The sequence below is a fragment of the Callorhinus ursinus genome, unplaced genomic scaffold, assembly GCF_003265705.2.
Source record: "Callorhinus ursinus isolate GAN/ISIS: 27379988/994484 unplaced genomic scaffold, GSC_fseal_2.0 scaffold7, whole genome shotgun sequence".
Lineage (NCBI taxonomy): Eukaryota > Metazoa > Chordata > Mammalia > Carnivora > Otariidae > Callorhinus > Callorhinus ursinus.
The window spans coordinates 9,981,721-9,996,246 of record NW_027397069.1 but is presented as its reverse complement, the minus strand read 5'-3'; the positions used below and the strand labels follow the sequence as shown (position 1 = coordinate 9,996,246).

General features: G+C 37.6%; 1 protein-coding gene and 1 long non-coding RNA gene across 5 annotated transcripts in view; one reads left to right on the top strand and one right to left on the bottom strand.

Moving 5' to 3' along the window:
* The window catches only part of UGGT2 (UDP-glucose glycoprotein glucosyltransferase 2), a 178,333-nt gene that overhangs the window by 25,187 nt on the left and 138,620 nt on the right, over positions 1 to 14,526 (bottom strand). For both annotated transcript variants that reach the window (XM_025875171.2, XM_073894385.1), the window contains 6 exons: positions 12,547 to 12,730; positions 9,373 to 9,531; positions 8,729 to 8,814; positions 6,749 to 6,833; positions 2,012 to 2,097; positions 100 to 198 (listed from right to left, as the gene is read on the bottom strand). In XM_025875171.2, the coding sequence (XP_025730956.1) occupies positions 100 to 198; positions 2,012 to 2,097; positions 6,749 to 6,833; positions 8,729 to 8,814; positions 9,373 to 9,531; positions 12,547 to 12,730 (699 nt within the window). The remainder of the gene's footprint in view (positions 1 to 99; positions 199 to 2,011; positions 2,098 to 6,748; positions 6,834 to 8,728; positions 8,815 to 9,372; positions 9,532 to 12,546; positions 12,731 to 14,526) is intronic.
* On the top strand, positions 3,218 to 12,661 carry LOC141373099 (uncharacterized). 3 transcript variants are annotated; one of them, XR_012378750.1, is made up of 5 exons: positions 3,218 to 3,435; positions 3,613 to 3,695; positions 9,736 to 9,929; positions 12,150 to 12,334; positions 12,527 to 12,661. It is a non-coding gene; the product is annotated as an uncharacterized lncRNA (long non-coding RNA). The 3 variants fall into 3 exon arrangements; XR_012378749.1 differs by having other exon boundaries at positions 9,736 to 10,296; XR_012378748.1 differs by lacking the exon at positions 9,736 to 9,929.

Genomic DNA, 14,526 nt, shown 5'->3' with positions numbered 1-14,526 from the left:
GATTTTTTCACCATACATTCTTTTATTCTTCTGAACTTCTGAAATTCTTTTTGAACCATGTATTACTTTTCAAAGCATTAGATGAAAATATATACCTACCTTAAAAAGCGTTCATATAAATGGCCAGAAGCAACTGAAAATATGTTTAGAACATCTGTTTCCTTTTTGTCTTTTTCTTTATTCAAACTTCTTGTGAAACTTGGAATAAGAAAGTAGTGATTGACAGTTTCTTAATATGGATTTACAAACTGTACATACCTAAATACTAAATTTAATATGCAATAAAATTAGGGAGGCCTCTCAAAATAAGCCCTATCTCATATACAAAAGTGACAGAATCTTTTATTTGGGGTATTCATAATGTAAAATTTTTTTCTTCCTAGGGAAAAATTTTATTCAATTAAAATTTTTATATGCACAGATATTTAGAATGACTAAGATTTGGAACAAAATAAACTTAGAATTCACTACAGATATATTTTGCCAAATAGGAATTGTATGACAGCATTTTTCAAATCTTTTTTTGTAATTTCCTCAATAAGAAAAACACAGTTGATACTCTGAGCTGATTAAACTTAGGATAAAAAAGTGAAAGCATTAAATACTCATGTGACTGGAGGAGTTCCCGTCCCGAAGGTACACCTTCGCCTTTCCTCCCACAGCAGTGTCTGCTTCTGGTACCTTCTGTCCAGCTAGTGGCTGTGCTAGAGTTTGATGGTCATCTGTATTCATTCTGGTCTCCACCCTCTGGTTTTAATGGAAGCTAATGGACAAATACCCTTTAAAATGCCCCTATTCTGCTTCATTATCCTCTCAAACATACCTACTCTCCAAATGATCTCAAAATGAGGGGGCTTGAGCCCTTCTCAATAACAGTTCAATGCACATAAAGGAATAGGAACACCATTCTTATCAAACAAGAAGTCAACTACAGAAAGAGGCCTAAACTGGGCACAATCCTAAATGATGGGAGTGCTTCTGATTGGCAAGATAAAATCTGCCTATGTTGTTGAATCTATTTGGCCTAAAGTAAGAATCTATTTCTTACCCTTGATAAAAATGATCACTGGTTCTCCATCATAACTCACAAGAAGCTTAGATCTCTGAAACGGACTTTCAAAGTTCTCTACCATGTGGATCTACAGCACACAGCTTTTGTTTTTGCTCACATAACATCCTTTATACATTTAGTAACAGTAACCTAGTATTTGGAGGGGGGCATTCCTCCTCCACTTTCATTCTGTGAGGTCTAGTGTGACAGGCCCTCTCACTGGCTCTGGAGGTAGGCATACGACCCAAGCATAATCAGAATTACAGTGACCCCCATTTGGGACAAATGGTTAACAACTGGACCTATGAGTCAGCCTGGGACTTTATGGAAAGAACCAATCTCTTCCCACTGGAGATGGTAAACTTTTTCTTCTAAAACTTTATCTGAAAATGAAGGAGGCACAGAGAATAGAACTAAGACATGGAGGAAGAGTTTCTAGACCACATCACCTGAATGCCCAAAGCCGGCATTCAGAGTCCAAAGCTGGACTCTCCACATGCGAGCCAACACAGTCCTGTTTTAACTAATATAGGCCCCAACCTAATTTATAGATTCCCTATTATATTCAATGTTCCAGTGTCTCAGCGAAGCTGGGCTACTTTTTGTTCCTATGAACATACTCAACCTTTTTGACTTCATACCTTCGCTCCATCTCCAACTTCTGAGATCCTATCACTCCTTCAGAGCACATCTTAACCACACACTTGTCTATGGAATCTTTCTGGAGGTTCCTCCTCCCTAGAAACGGTCTTTTGCTCCCAGGGTTCACAGAGCACCTTACTCTCAGCTGTCTTACAGTTCTAGTTTCCTGTCCTGTTTTATTAACATTTATGTACCGATCTCATCCCACAAGAGGAGAGGATCTGTGCTTTACTTAGATGTTTACAATCTGCAGGCCTGCCACATACTAGATTCCTGATGGATCTATTGTTATAGGTTAAAACATTCACTAGTAATTACCTTTTAATGGAATCCCACATTCCTTTTTTCTTTTCATCTTTATCAGTAAGGATATCCTCCTTAATTTTGTCTGGTTCTTTTTGCACCTAGATAGCATGGTAAAGGAAAGTCTTAGAACTGTGCGGCTTTAAATATTATGCCACATAGTTAGAAAGTGAAACACACAGGGCAAGGTGACCCCTGTAAATCTAAGACAGGGGCAGTGACAGAGCCAGGGAAGTACATAACAGACACAATCTGGTTTCAATCATCAGGTCAACCTCTTGTTGGTAGTTCTTTTGGTGGTTACCTCCATACTGCTAAATAATGTGCTTATACTTTTAATTACTGATTTATCAACTTCAGACGTTATCTACTAGCATATCTGGAACCACAGGGTTTAGACCTTTTTCATTCTCTGTGATGACAGAGGAGTAACTCATTTATATCACTCTTCCTCTCTGGAAGTTTTGGCAGTAATATCATCATCATTAGTTCTACTGAGTGTCTTTGTAGCTTCAGATAATACATACTTTTTTTTGCTCCAACAACTTCAAATTTCCCTTGTATACTCTGTAAGATAAGGATACTCATAATATTTCTACCTTTTCCCTCCACCACCTGCCTTACATTAGCTCAAATTTTACTTTAGCATTGTAAATACAGATAACAACTACATTTACTTTGGTAAAACCTAATTGTAACTTCAGCACTTTGCTATGTTTATTCTACAACTGAAAGTCAGTAGACAGTGCTTATTGTGACAATGTAAATATTATTCACTGAGTCTGCAAGGCCACCAGCACTGGATTACCTCTGTGTAGTGACAGTAACGTGACCACTGTGCCTCTCACGAGAGACTCTTGATATTTCAAATGGATTCTGCTTTCTCACATTCCTCCAAAAGACACTTTTCCTTAGAATTTTATTGCATTTATTTTTTCTTGTGGTGAGATAAATTTCTTCTTTACCATATATCTAATATTTTCCAGTTTATTATTCATGGTCACTGTATGGAATTCCTGTCTTCTTGAAGATATTTTTCTTGGAGCTCAACCAATAACTGCCTAGTTTTTTCAAGGCTTTCTTTGCATTGGTTTTCAGATTAATTTCACAGTTTCTCAAAATACCTATCTTCCTCTTTCTTGGTCTTCACCCTCATTGTGCTGGCAAACACCTTCAAGAAGGGGTGTGTAAAATAATTTTTCTAAATCTTCACTCTTCAGAAAATAACTTTGTCTTTATGTTTAAGAATTTGGCTAAAGAATCCTAGCTTCAAAATAATTCTCAGAACACTAAAGGCTTTGTCTTGCTGTCTTGTAACATCCATCTTGAAAATGAAAAGTCCAATGCTAGTGTTGGTGTCATTCTACGGCTGTGACCTGCTTTTCCTCCTTGATAGTTATTAGGATCTCATGGGGGCCATTTTTTACTCATGCTAATCTGTGAGTGAATATATTTCTCTTTTTGACTGAACATATTTTTCTTTTCTTATCTGTGAAATATCTTCCCTCCTCCATTTTCTGTTCTTTCTCTGTGGGAATTCCTATTCATAGGCTGCTGGGGTTGATGGGCTGATCCTTAATGTTATCTTTTCTGCTTTTTTTCTATGTCATTGTGAGAGATGGACAGTGAGGAGATAAAACTGTGTTATTAAAATCAACTGAAAGACCCAGGTGGTTGGGCTGCAGAAGATCTGACGCAGGTAGGGCATGATTATTACCCTTAAAGATTTTGTGGCTATGGTCAAAGAGTTCGACCTGCTCTGTACTACAGACCAACAAGTCAAATTAGAACCAATACACAGAGTGAAAAAATTCAGCTCAAGAGAACTTAAGCAGGTTTTCAATGGTCAAAATAGCTCAAAGATGGATATGTTCTTTCCTGCCCCCAGCCTGGCAGAAATGGTATTTCTCTCCTGTTTACAGGACGAGGATAAAACTATCTGGAATACTGTTCCTACGGGGCTTGGACCTTAGTATCTTAAGTAGTTGGTCTGGGTTTCATGGGGTTTTTCATCTGAAATGGCCAGAAAGTAATGTATTCAAGGAGAGACTATGTTACTATTGAGAAAGAAAATCAAGGTCAATACAGGAGAAAGAGAATCAAGATAAATGTGAAGCAACATGTATAAGTGATCACAGGATAAAGGTGACTAGGAACAGGTTATGATGTGGGATGCAAGGTAAAATTTGGTGATACAGTAGTTTAGAATCCGGGCAATATGTAAGGTGTGAGCTTTGGTAGCCTATAATTATTGGATCTTAGAAATTACAACCACATAGTATTTATTAGTTATACTTAGAAATTAATTTCTACTTTACCGCATTGTAGATAGAGAATATACTCCGTACGATTTCATTCTTCTGAAATTTACTGAAACTTGCTTTTCAACTAAATGTAAAGCTAATTTTTATCAACATTTCCTGTGTATTTGAAAGACCGCTCATTTGGTGATACTGGGTGTTGTGTTCTATGTGTCCAGGTCAGAATTTCTAATCTGTTCACATTTTCTCTATCTCTTGCTTTTTGGTCAGCTTGTTATATCAGGTACTGAGAGACGGGTATTAAAAATATCCCAGGGGCGCCTGGGTGACTCAGTCAGTTAAGTGTCTGACTCTTGATTTCAGCTCAGGTTTTAGAACTTCCTTTAGGGTAAGTGTGTTGGTGACAAATGCAGTTTTTTTCATTTGTCTGAAAATACCTTGTTTTATGTTTCCTCTTGAAAGATATCTTTTCAGGGTAAATTATTTTAAGTTGGCATTCCTTTTTTTCATTCAATGCTTTTAAATATCATTCCAGTATCTTCTGGCTTTCATTCTTACTGCTGAGAAGTCAATGATCAGACTATCTATAGCTCTTTGAAGGTAATTTTTCCTTTTTTCTGATTACTCTCAAGATTTTTTCCTTTGGTTTTCTGCAGTTTTATCAGATTATAGGTGTAAATTTTAATTATCTTGCTTGGGAATCACTGGACTTCCTGAACATGTAAATTGGTATCTTTCATCAATTCATGAAAATTCTCAGCCATTATTGCTTCAAATATTAAATGTATCTTTTTTTTTTTTTTTGAAGATTTTATTTATCTGACAGAGAGAGACACAGCGAGAGAGGGAACACAAGCAGGGCGAGTGGGAGAGGAAGAAGCAGGCTTCTCTTTTAAAATATACAGAATTAAAAAGAGGCGCCCCTCTTATTTTTTTTTAATGTGAGTATAGTTGACACACCATGTTACATTTACCTCACACTCTTTCACCTTTGGAACTCCACTTAAAATGATTTTAATTATTCAATACTCACAAAGCGCTTTACAAACTGAACTATCTTATCCTTATAACAGACATGTAAGGTAGGCTCCATTATTAATCACAATTTATAGATGAAGAAAATAGAAAGAGGCTAAGCAATCTGTCCAAGGTCACGCAGCTAGAGAGTGGTGGAGCCAGGTTCAGTGCAATCCTGGAATCTTTAATTTCTCAGTCTATTCTCTATGCCTTTTATGCTCTCTGCTGCATTATCCTCTTTTTTGATGTCCCTGTTGCTTTAGGAATACTTTTTCTAGTCTATCTTCCAATTCACTAATTCCCTCCTTAGACATGTAAAAGTCATCCATCGAATTCTTAATTGGGGTTATTGTATCATTCAGTTTCAGAAGTTCTACTTTAAAAAAAATCAGATATGAATTTGTTATAGTTTTCTGTTCCCTGCAATTGTTTTCAAGCTTGTCTTTTATCTCTTTAAATATTGTATGAACAGTTGTTTCAGAGTGTCAATAATTCTAATATAGAGAGTGTTTATATGTTTGCTTTGTGTTGTTTCTGCTGGTTTTCTCTATGTATTTGGATACAGTATAATCTTATTCCAGAGACGTATAGGAATTTGGCCCTATACATCCTCATCAATCTAGAACTAGTATAGTGCAAATTCAAGGCTCAGAGTTTCCTGGACTACTTGCAGGTAACAAATTTGGGCTAAGACTGTGTGGAATAATTTACTAGGTTCATCCCTACCCTGAAGCTACAGCCAGCTTATTGCTGAAAGGGTCTTCTAATACATTACCCACTTTATATGGGTCCAGGGTTTTACTTTCTGTCCCCATCACCCTGCAAATTAAATCAAAATGATAGTTCAGGTGTACCAGGATGGACAAATGTTCTCAGGACAAGAGAAGATTCTGTGCTTGCTTACTTCATTAGGCTCTTATTTTCCCTTTAATTTTGGTTTTGTAGTTCCTTGTTATCCTTATTATTTTGTTACTGTCAGCTCCTCATTGCTTTTAAGATGTTTCAAAAACACCCAACATTTTTACTAGTTTTAAGTAGATGAGTGGTAAGTTGGTCCAAAGAGATAAATCTGCCATCATTAAAACTCCTCTTCTCTCACTCTCTTCCTTTTTTTGGGGGGGGGGGGGGGGTAAAGGAAAGAAACATCACTTTTTCTTTTCAAGGCTAACTTTTCAACCTGTGCTCCTGAGCTCATGTCTAGAGCCTAATTTGGAACACTATCTGGCTGGCTGTGGATACAGCAGATATAACAGACATTCTAACTTAGAAAACGTTGTTCCTTTTCTTTTATCTTCAAGCTCTCTGCCTTCCCTTCATGAACTTAATCCTCTTCTTCCTTTCATGCCAGAATTCCAATATAACATTTTAGGTAGTAAAATTGCAAAATTAGTTGTAAAATAATATTAATCAATTAAGGGCAAAAAAGATAATTCTTAATATTAGGAACAAAACAGCAAGTTTCTGCCTCACACACTTGTACTTCCAGTATTTTGCTCTTGAAGCTGTTTATCACAACAATGACATCTCCCTCGTCTGGTTGAGAGTCAGTTCCTTCATGCCTACAAGCAGAAAAACGTGTAAATGTCCATAATCAGCTCCAGAAAAGACATATAATTATGATGGTATAAATAACAGAATAAATTCATTTTGCAATAAGCATAAACATAAGATCACTGTGTATATTTGCTGTTTCTATAGTCAATTAAGATACACTATAATACACTACAATTTTTTTTTTTAAAGATTTTATTTATTTATTTGAGAGAGAGAGAATGAGAGATAGAGAGCACGAGAGGGAAGAGGGTCAGAGGGAGAAGCAGACTCCCCGCCGAGCAGGGAGCCCGATGCGGGACTCGATCCCGAGACTCCAGGATCATGACCTGAGCCGAAGGCAGTCGCTTAACCAACTGAGCCACCCAGGCGCCCCTACAACTACAATTTTCAAAATTATCCAATTTTAACTTAATACAAATTAAAATTGTACAAAAGCTACTCACTAAATTCAATATTGCCTAATCACTGAGCAAGCTCCAATTATTGCTTATCTTTGCTACTATATACCGAGATTATCACAAAAGTCAAATCTACCATATATCTTTGATATATTACAATGATAATTAAAATATGAAATGTTTTTGAGACTTTAAAATAAGTTGTTATATATCATAATCTAAGGAATTCTATACCATCCAACAACTTTTCAATATTCAGCAGCCATTTTCAAATACCAAAATTTGAAGTGTACTGTTAAACCTATAAGACTGAAAATGTGTCTATGATGGTCACCTGCATCACTTGAATATTTCTATTTTATATTATAATGTATTTCATTGTCTAATTTTCAAAACTGCTTAATCAAATATGACAGCTCTGACCAATAATTTTTGATACCATTCTATGTATACAAAAATACATAAAATACCGTTAAAAACATTTACAAGAAAGTTGAATTTTGTCAAAGAGGGAATGCAATCAGAGGTCAAATTAGTAGATACTTTGAGTTTAGTCAGATTCACAACACACCTGAATACTTTCCTAAAAGGAAATTCTGAGGGGTTATAGGACTATGCTGACTATGCCTTTGACCCCTTTCTTCCAACTCCCCAGCTGAAGTGGTTAAACCAAAGCAGAAGGCACACCCACACCCACCAGTTACCACTAGGAAATAGAAATGGTTCCAACTTATGTACTAGTAATGTCAAATTTCTTAAATTTTTCAAGAGCTTCCAGTCGTAAATGTTGCTCAAGGGCATCAGCAACTTCAGCCATTGAATCCATTGTCTGGCGAGAGCAGGGCAGACCCCGGTCATACACGCTGTAGCTAGACCCACACAAGATCTAAAGCAAACTCCTTCCATCCAACCAGATGGTAGAGGTAGTAGTGACGAAGACTCTTACTCTATTTCAGGCATCATTTCAAGCACTTTAGAGATGTAGACTCATTTGATCCATATAATCATCCTTTGAGGAGGGTACAATTATTATCCTAGATCCAAACAGCCCAGGTAGCCTGGATCTTCCCAACTGTACTATTTGATCTTCCTAGGTAAAGCTAAGCAACTAAAACTCATTGCATACATGAGTACAGTCAGCAGCTTAAATGAAGGGAACAAGCTAAGCAAGCAAGCAGAAGACATGGACTTCACTTCAGAAAGAATGCAGAAAAAAGGGGGAGAATTCAAATAATTTATATACTCAATGAGATTTCAAAGAAGATTGTATCTCAGTAAAAGCCATTTACCTCAAAATGAAAGGATTCACTACATCTCAGGAAGCATTATATTTTTTTATAAAAGGACACATACCTATTTTTCTGGGAATTCTAAATATAAAATATAAAAATCATTTAAATTTTTGTAGAGGAAAAATAAATCACCCTGCTTCTCATTTCTTATCCAAAAGACTAAAAACTTAATTTACACATAAAAACTTTGAAGTGGTTTATATAACTCACCCAACTATTTGATAAATATCTTCAGATTTTCCTTCACGTAATTTCAGTATCCAAGCACCTGGGTTTGCTTTTAATTGAAAATATCCCTTTTAGGATGAGAAAAATATGATGACAGTTATAAGACTAAAAACATCCAATTGCTCAAAAACGATTATACATGAATGACTCAAGAGAGTGTTAACTAGGGGCGCCTGGGTGGCTCAGTCGTTAAGCATCTGCCTTCAGCTCAGGTCATGATCCCAGGGTCCTGGGATCGAGCCCCGCATCGGGCTCCCTGCTCTGCGGGAAGCCTGCTTCTCCCTCTCCCACTCCCCCTGCTTGTGTTCCCTCTCTCGCTATGTCTCTCTGTCAAATAAATAAATAAAATCTTTAAAAAAAAAGAGAGAGAGAGTAACTGGAGTGAATAAAATCTATAAATGAATTCCAAAAGGGAGATTCTGCAATACCCTGAATAACACATCATGAAAGTATGATTCCCTTCATTTTTGTTTTATTTAATTACCTTATTTAAGGATTCAATTTTGTTTTCTGGGAGCTGTTCAGCAACAGCAGGACAAAATCGATTTCATCTTATTATTAGGGAAACTTAAGAGGATTTCATCAAAATGTGTAATTAAATACAATTGACTATGTATAATACTTACGAGATTGGCCATCACTATTGTATCAACCACAACAGGTTTGTTTTTTGTGCCCAGTGTAAACTGCAGGCCCCGAGGAGACTGTTCAGTCATTGTATCAAAGCAATGTCCTTCAAGTAGCAGATATTCTAGTTCATATTCTGCTGTAACAGTTCTCTCAATCTGTGGGAAAATAGGTCATTGTTTTGGTATTAGTACTCTCATCATACAAATTTTGTAATAAATAAATGTAATTATTTTAATATCAGCCAATGTATTGTGGGGGCAACGTCAAGTCTTTTATATGAGTGACTTAATAGTTGAATCAATTTCTTAAAGACCAAAACTCATGATGAGTTTTTTTTTTTTCCTTTCCCATGACATCAGCTCTACTCCAGCCTCATGATATATGAACTACTATCACAAGCAGGAAAGAGGTCATAAAGTTGTAGTATTTGAAGATCTCTTCAAGGCAGAGTGAGATGGGAAACTCCTCAAAGAATCTGCTTCACTGGTTGTTGCCCTAGAGCTCCTTCAGATCTGGCAAAAAAGCCAACCTATCATCATCCATCATCTTTCTTGTAATTTAAAAAAATTAATGTTTGTGCTCAAAATAGTATATGCTCATCAAAAAAAATTAGCAAATAAAAAATGTGGAAAAGTAGAAAAACAGAAATCACCTACAGACTAAACATTCCTATACATATCAACACATTGATTTCTTTCTCTTTTCCATACATTTTTTTTCTGAATATGTACAACCTGCTTTTTCATTAATTATAGTTTTCTATGAACATATCCCTGTCTCTACAAAAATCCTTTTGAATGGCTGGGCATTCCAGTTGTTTCCAGCTTTTCCTCTATTGCAAATGTCCTAATATTTTAGAGATAACACTTTTTCTCTACTTCATATGAAAAACATAAGCAAACACAAGAATAAATCCAACGGTAAATGATTTTTACATAGTTTGGTAATTTTGTTGAACAGATAAGACAGTGATGTTATCTGTATCTTATTTCATTACGAGGTTTTGACACTTTTTAAATGTGTTTAGGCTATAAAGTATTTGAAAATATTCTATACTGTGTAGCTGTTTTTCTTTGTAATTACCACAGAAATAATTATAACCCCTGTGTATATAGCATTTCTGAGTCCAATTCTTAAGGACAAGAAATAAGTACCTTCTTTGACAACAGTGCTTGTTTCAACTTTAGCTGGGTTCTGAATCAGCTGTTGAACTCTTACTAGCCTAGTAATGAGTTTCATGTACTTCACTGACTCATGTCCCCAGCTCTCACAGCACTGTGCGCATGTGTGGATGGAAACATTCACACGAGACAGTCTCAGAATGTGAGAATATTACAAGTTAGAAAAAAGTTGTAGAGCTCATCTAGTTCAACTCCTTCATTTTAGAGAAGGGAACTATACCCCACAGTGGTCATGAAGCTTACATATTTTTCTTTATAAATTAGATATTAGGGCAGAGCCCAAATATGTTCAATCAGGTTGTGACTAATAAAACCTTTATTTTATATTAATGTGAAACTTTCTCTCATCCCTATAGAATTGTATAACAGACATCAATTCTGTGGATTTACTCAAACCACAACACCAAATAGCCCAATGTGTTTTCCAAAGAGTTCTTTCTAGTGAATATTTTAAGTTTATTGATAATTTCATAAAGGTAATTTAAGTTAAATTCATTCCTATTATCAAGGTTTATTTTTAGCAAGGATGGGAATTTGTGATCTTTTGTGATGTTTACATCTCCTTTATATATTTAATTATCTGCTCTAAATATTAACTGTTGATATGAGAAATGAATTTAATACCTTTCAAGTAGAACTTTGGGTGCATATTAATATCTCTAATAGAAGTGTTTATTGTATTGTTCTGTGGCTAAATAGTAAAGAAGTTAGCTTCTTCCTTTAAAAGAAGTGTAAGTTTAATTATAAAGATTATCATTTGGGTTTATTTACAATTATCAATGGCGCTAAAATAGGAGTTTTTTTTTTTTAAGATTTTATTTATTTATTTATTTGACACTCAGAGAGAGAGAGAGAGACAGCAAGAGAGGGAACACAAGCAGGGGGAGTGGGAGAGGGAGAAGCAGGCTTCCCATGGAGCAGGGAGCCCGATGTGGAGCTTGATCCCAGGACCTTGGGATCATGACCTGAGCCGAAGGCAGTCGCTTAACCAACTGAGCCACCCAAGTGCCCCTGAAATAGGAGTTCTTTAACAATTACATTGACAATCGGTGTCTAAATTACAGCCGACCCTTGAACAGCACGGATTTGAACAGCGCGGGCCCACTTATACGCGAGTTTTTTTTGATACAGGACAGTACTGTAAATGTATTTTCTCTTCTTTATAAGAATTTTCATTATGTCTTCTCTTCTTCAGCTTAAAGAATTTAAAAAATTATTTATTAAGAGTACAATATATAATACATATAACATAAAAAAAGGTATTGATTGACTGCTTATGTTATCAGTAAGACTTCTGTCAACAGTAGGCTATCAGTAGTTAAGTTTTTTGGCGGGGGGTCAAAAGTTCTATGTGAATTTTTGACTGTTCGACTGTTGGGGGGTGGTGGGAGGGGTGGGGATGAAGTGAGGTGGGGTGGAGGGTGGTGGGGGTGGAGATGCAGGGGGGTGGGGTGGAGGGGGGCTGGGGCAGAGTGGGGTTGGGGATGCAGAGAAGTGGGGTAGAGGGCGGGTAGGGAGAGCAAGGGTTGGGAAGCAGAGCACCCAGCCTGCAGATCTGAGTGGGCACTGTTCCCTGCTTTCTACCTTTTCAGGCTGCTTTCTCTGGCCTTGAGTTGTGGGGCAAAACAAGAGCTTGAGATGAAACTGCTCCTTTCAGAATTAAAAACAAGGTATTTCATGGTGTCATTCTAAGTTGCTGTGCATCCATCTCTGTATTCTCTACATTGTTCATCTTAGAGGAGTGCCTGTGAACCAGGGGGCTGAAGCCACAAAGCAGGTGAGAGCATCTAGGAACCTGGGAAACTCGGGAAGCTGAATTTGGAAGTTAGAGCAACTCAAAAATCAAAGGAAAGACTGGATCAGGACCTAGAACCATAAGGAAGACAATCCTGGGAGCAGCCACAGCATGATCACACTCTTGCTGCAGCTACGGGCGCTAAGAATTTTCCCTTTTCCTCTTTCCTGACAGGACTTTCCAGGACCACTTACATCCTTGAGATGAATATTATCAAGGTCACAGTTGCTGTGTACTGTTTCAACCAACCAGCCTTCAGGAGTGATCATGTTGAGGGTTAGAAGGGGTGCTTCAGGGATATCCAAGAATGTTGCCACGGGTCCAGTAATGCCATTAGCCACTAACACCAGCTCTGGTTCCAGAACAAAACGATAAAAGCTGTCAAAAGAACATAAATAAAAATACATAATGTGACCAAAATTGAGATTTCTTCTGTAAACATGACCAAAAAAAGTCTCACGTTAAAAAAACCAAAACACACTATACTGCAGGAGAGTAAATGCTTATAAACAGTAGACAATCATCTACTATAAGATTATATATATTATATATCCTTGTTAATTATTCCTTGATGAACACGATTAGAATGCCTTTAACATATACTGACTTATGTCAGTTCTGCTAGTTTATGATCTGTATTTGCTCACTGATCCTTCTTCAGATTTGACCATGGCCCATTTTTCAGCCATTTTATTGGATCCTAGCACCACTAATCATATGAAGAGAAATGATAACCACAAAGCAATTAAATGCAAGCAAATTAAAATTCTGGTAAAAGTTCAGTTAAAAACAGGACTGAGTTGAAAACAGCTGCTTATTAACAGAGCTTTAGAGTATTTTGGCCTTATCCCCCAATGAAGAATTAGCTTTATTACTATTAAGAATCGTGACTTTCACTATTTGGAGATAGCAGTCAAGGTGTCAGCTGTGCTGTAGTCAGCTCCAGCCCCTCCCCAGTGGAGGGGACCCACATTGAGGCCGGCGCAATCCGCCCCCCCCCAGGGCTGCTGGAAAAAGGACTGCAGCTGGTTACAGCAGCTGTCTGCAGCGTGCCCTCGGGTCCTTGCCACAAGGGTCCCTCCAGCTCGCTTGGTCAGAGAAGCAAGCAAGAAGAGCAAGAGATGGAGAATGCTAGCAAGACACCAGTCACAGCCTTTTATAACCTAGTTGCTGAAGAAACCTTCCATTACTTTCACCTCGTGCTTTCCATGAGAAGCAAATCACTAGCTGCAGCCCAAGCTCAAGGAGAAGCTACAGAGCAGATGAATCCCAGGAGACCATGATCCCTGGCAGCCATGTCCAAAGCTGCCTACTGCAGGCAGGCGGACTGAAGGAGAAGAGGGTCTGTAAGAGGTGACATGGGAGAGAAGGCAGCCATGAAGAAAATGGACAAAACAAATACTCGGTACCGTCCAATGCAGCGGAAAAGTCACTGAGTCGGAAGTATTCCAAGGATGCTGCCAACAGTAACATGTCTGTGATTTAGTAAAAACAATCCAGCAGCAAAGAGGAAGTTAAAGGCAAGCTGCAGGGGGAGGTACGGTGAATAAGAGATGAACGGGGGTATGAGTAATCTGTGAAGAAGCTGTGAAGAGAAAGAATGCAGAAGAGGAGACAAAAGTCAGGGCTCCAGGGAGAGGAAATTAAGAGTTTATTTTTCTTTTTAAATTGAGTAACTCTCAGGATGGAAAGAAACAGGCTGGCAGGGAGGTTAAAAACAAAGGGACTATGTGATGAAGGAAGGCTCCAGAACAAGTGGGAAAGCATGGGCTCAAACAGAAAGGGAGGGATGATGAGAGAGAGCACCCCCTGCCACTGCCTCGGAGGAAGGCTGGACACAGGAGAGATGAGAGACGCAGGAGGAAGCAGCCCATGACCTCTCCCCGCTCTGAGAAGGATGGGGCAGTATACTAAAAAGTAAAGGCCTGCGGATCAATGTGTTATCTTGTTTGCTTGATGCTACTGAGCCAATAATGCTCCTTTGAGTTCACAGTTCCAAACTAGTTTCAGAGTTCTCGCGCTGTGCAGAGTCATTAACCAAAGTATTAAGGGTCATTTCACAGTAGAGAGGTCAAGTTCTTTCCCTCCTAATGGATTATGCTTATGTTCAATATTCCTACTCTTTATTATATAACCCAAAGCTTTATAGAGATACTATGGAGAAGAACTCTACT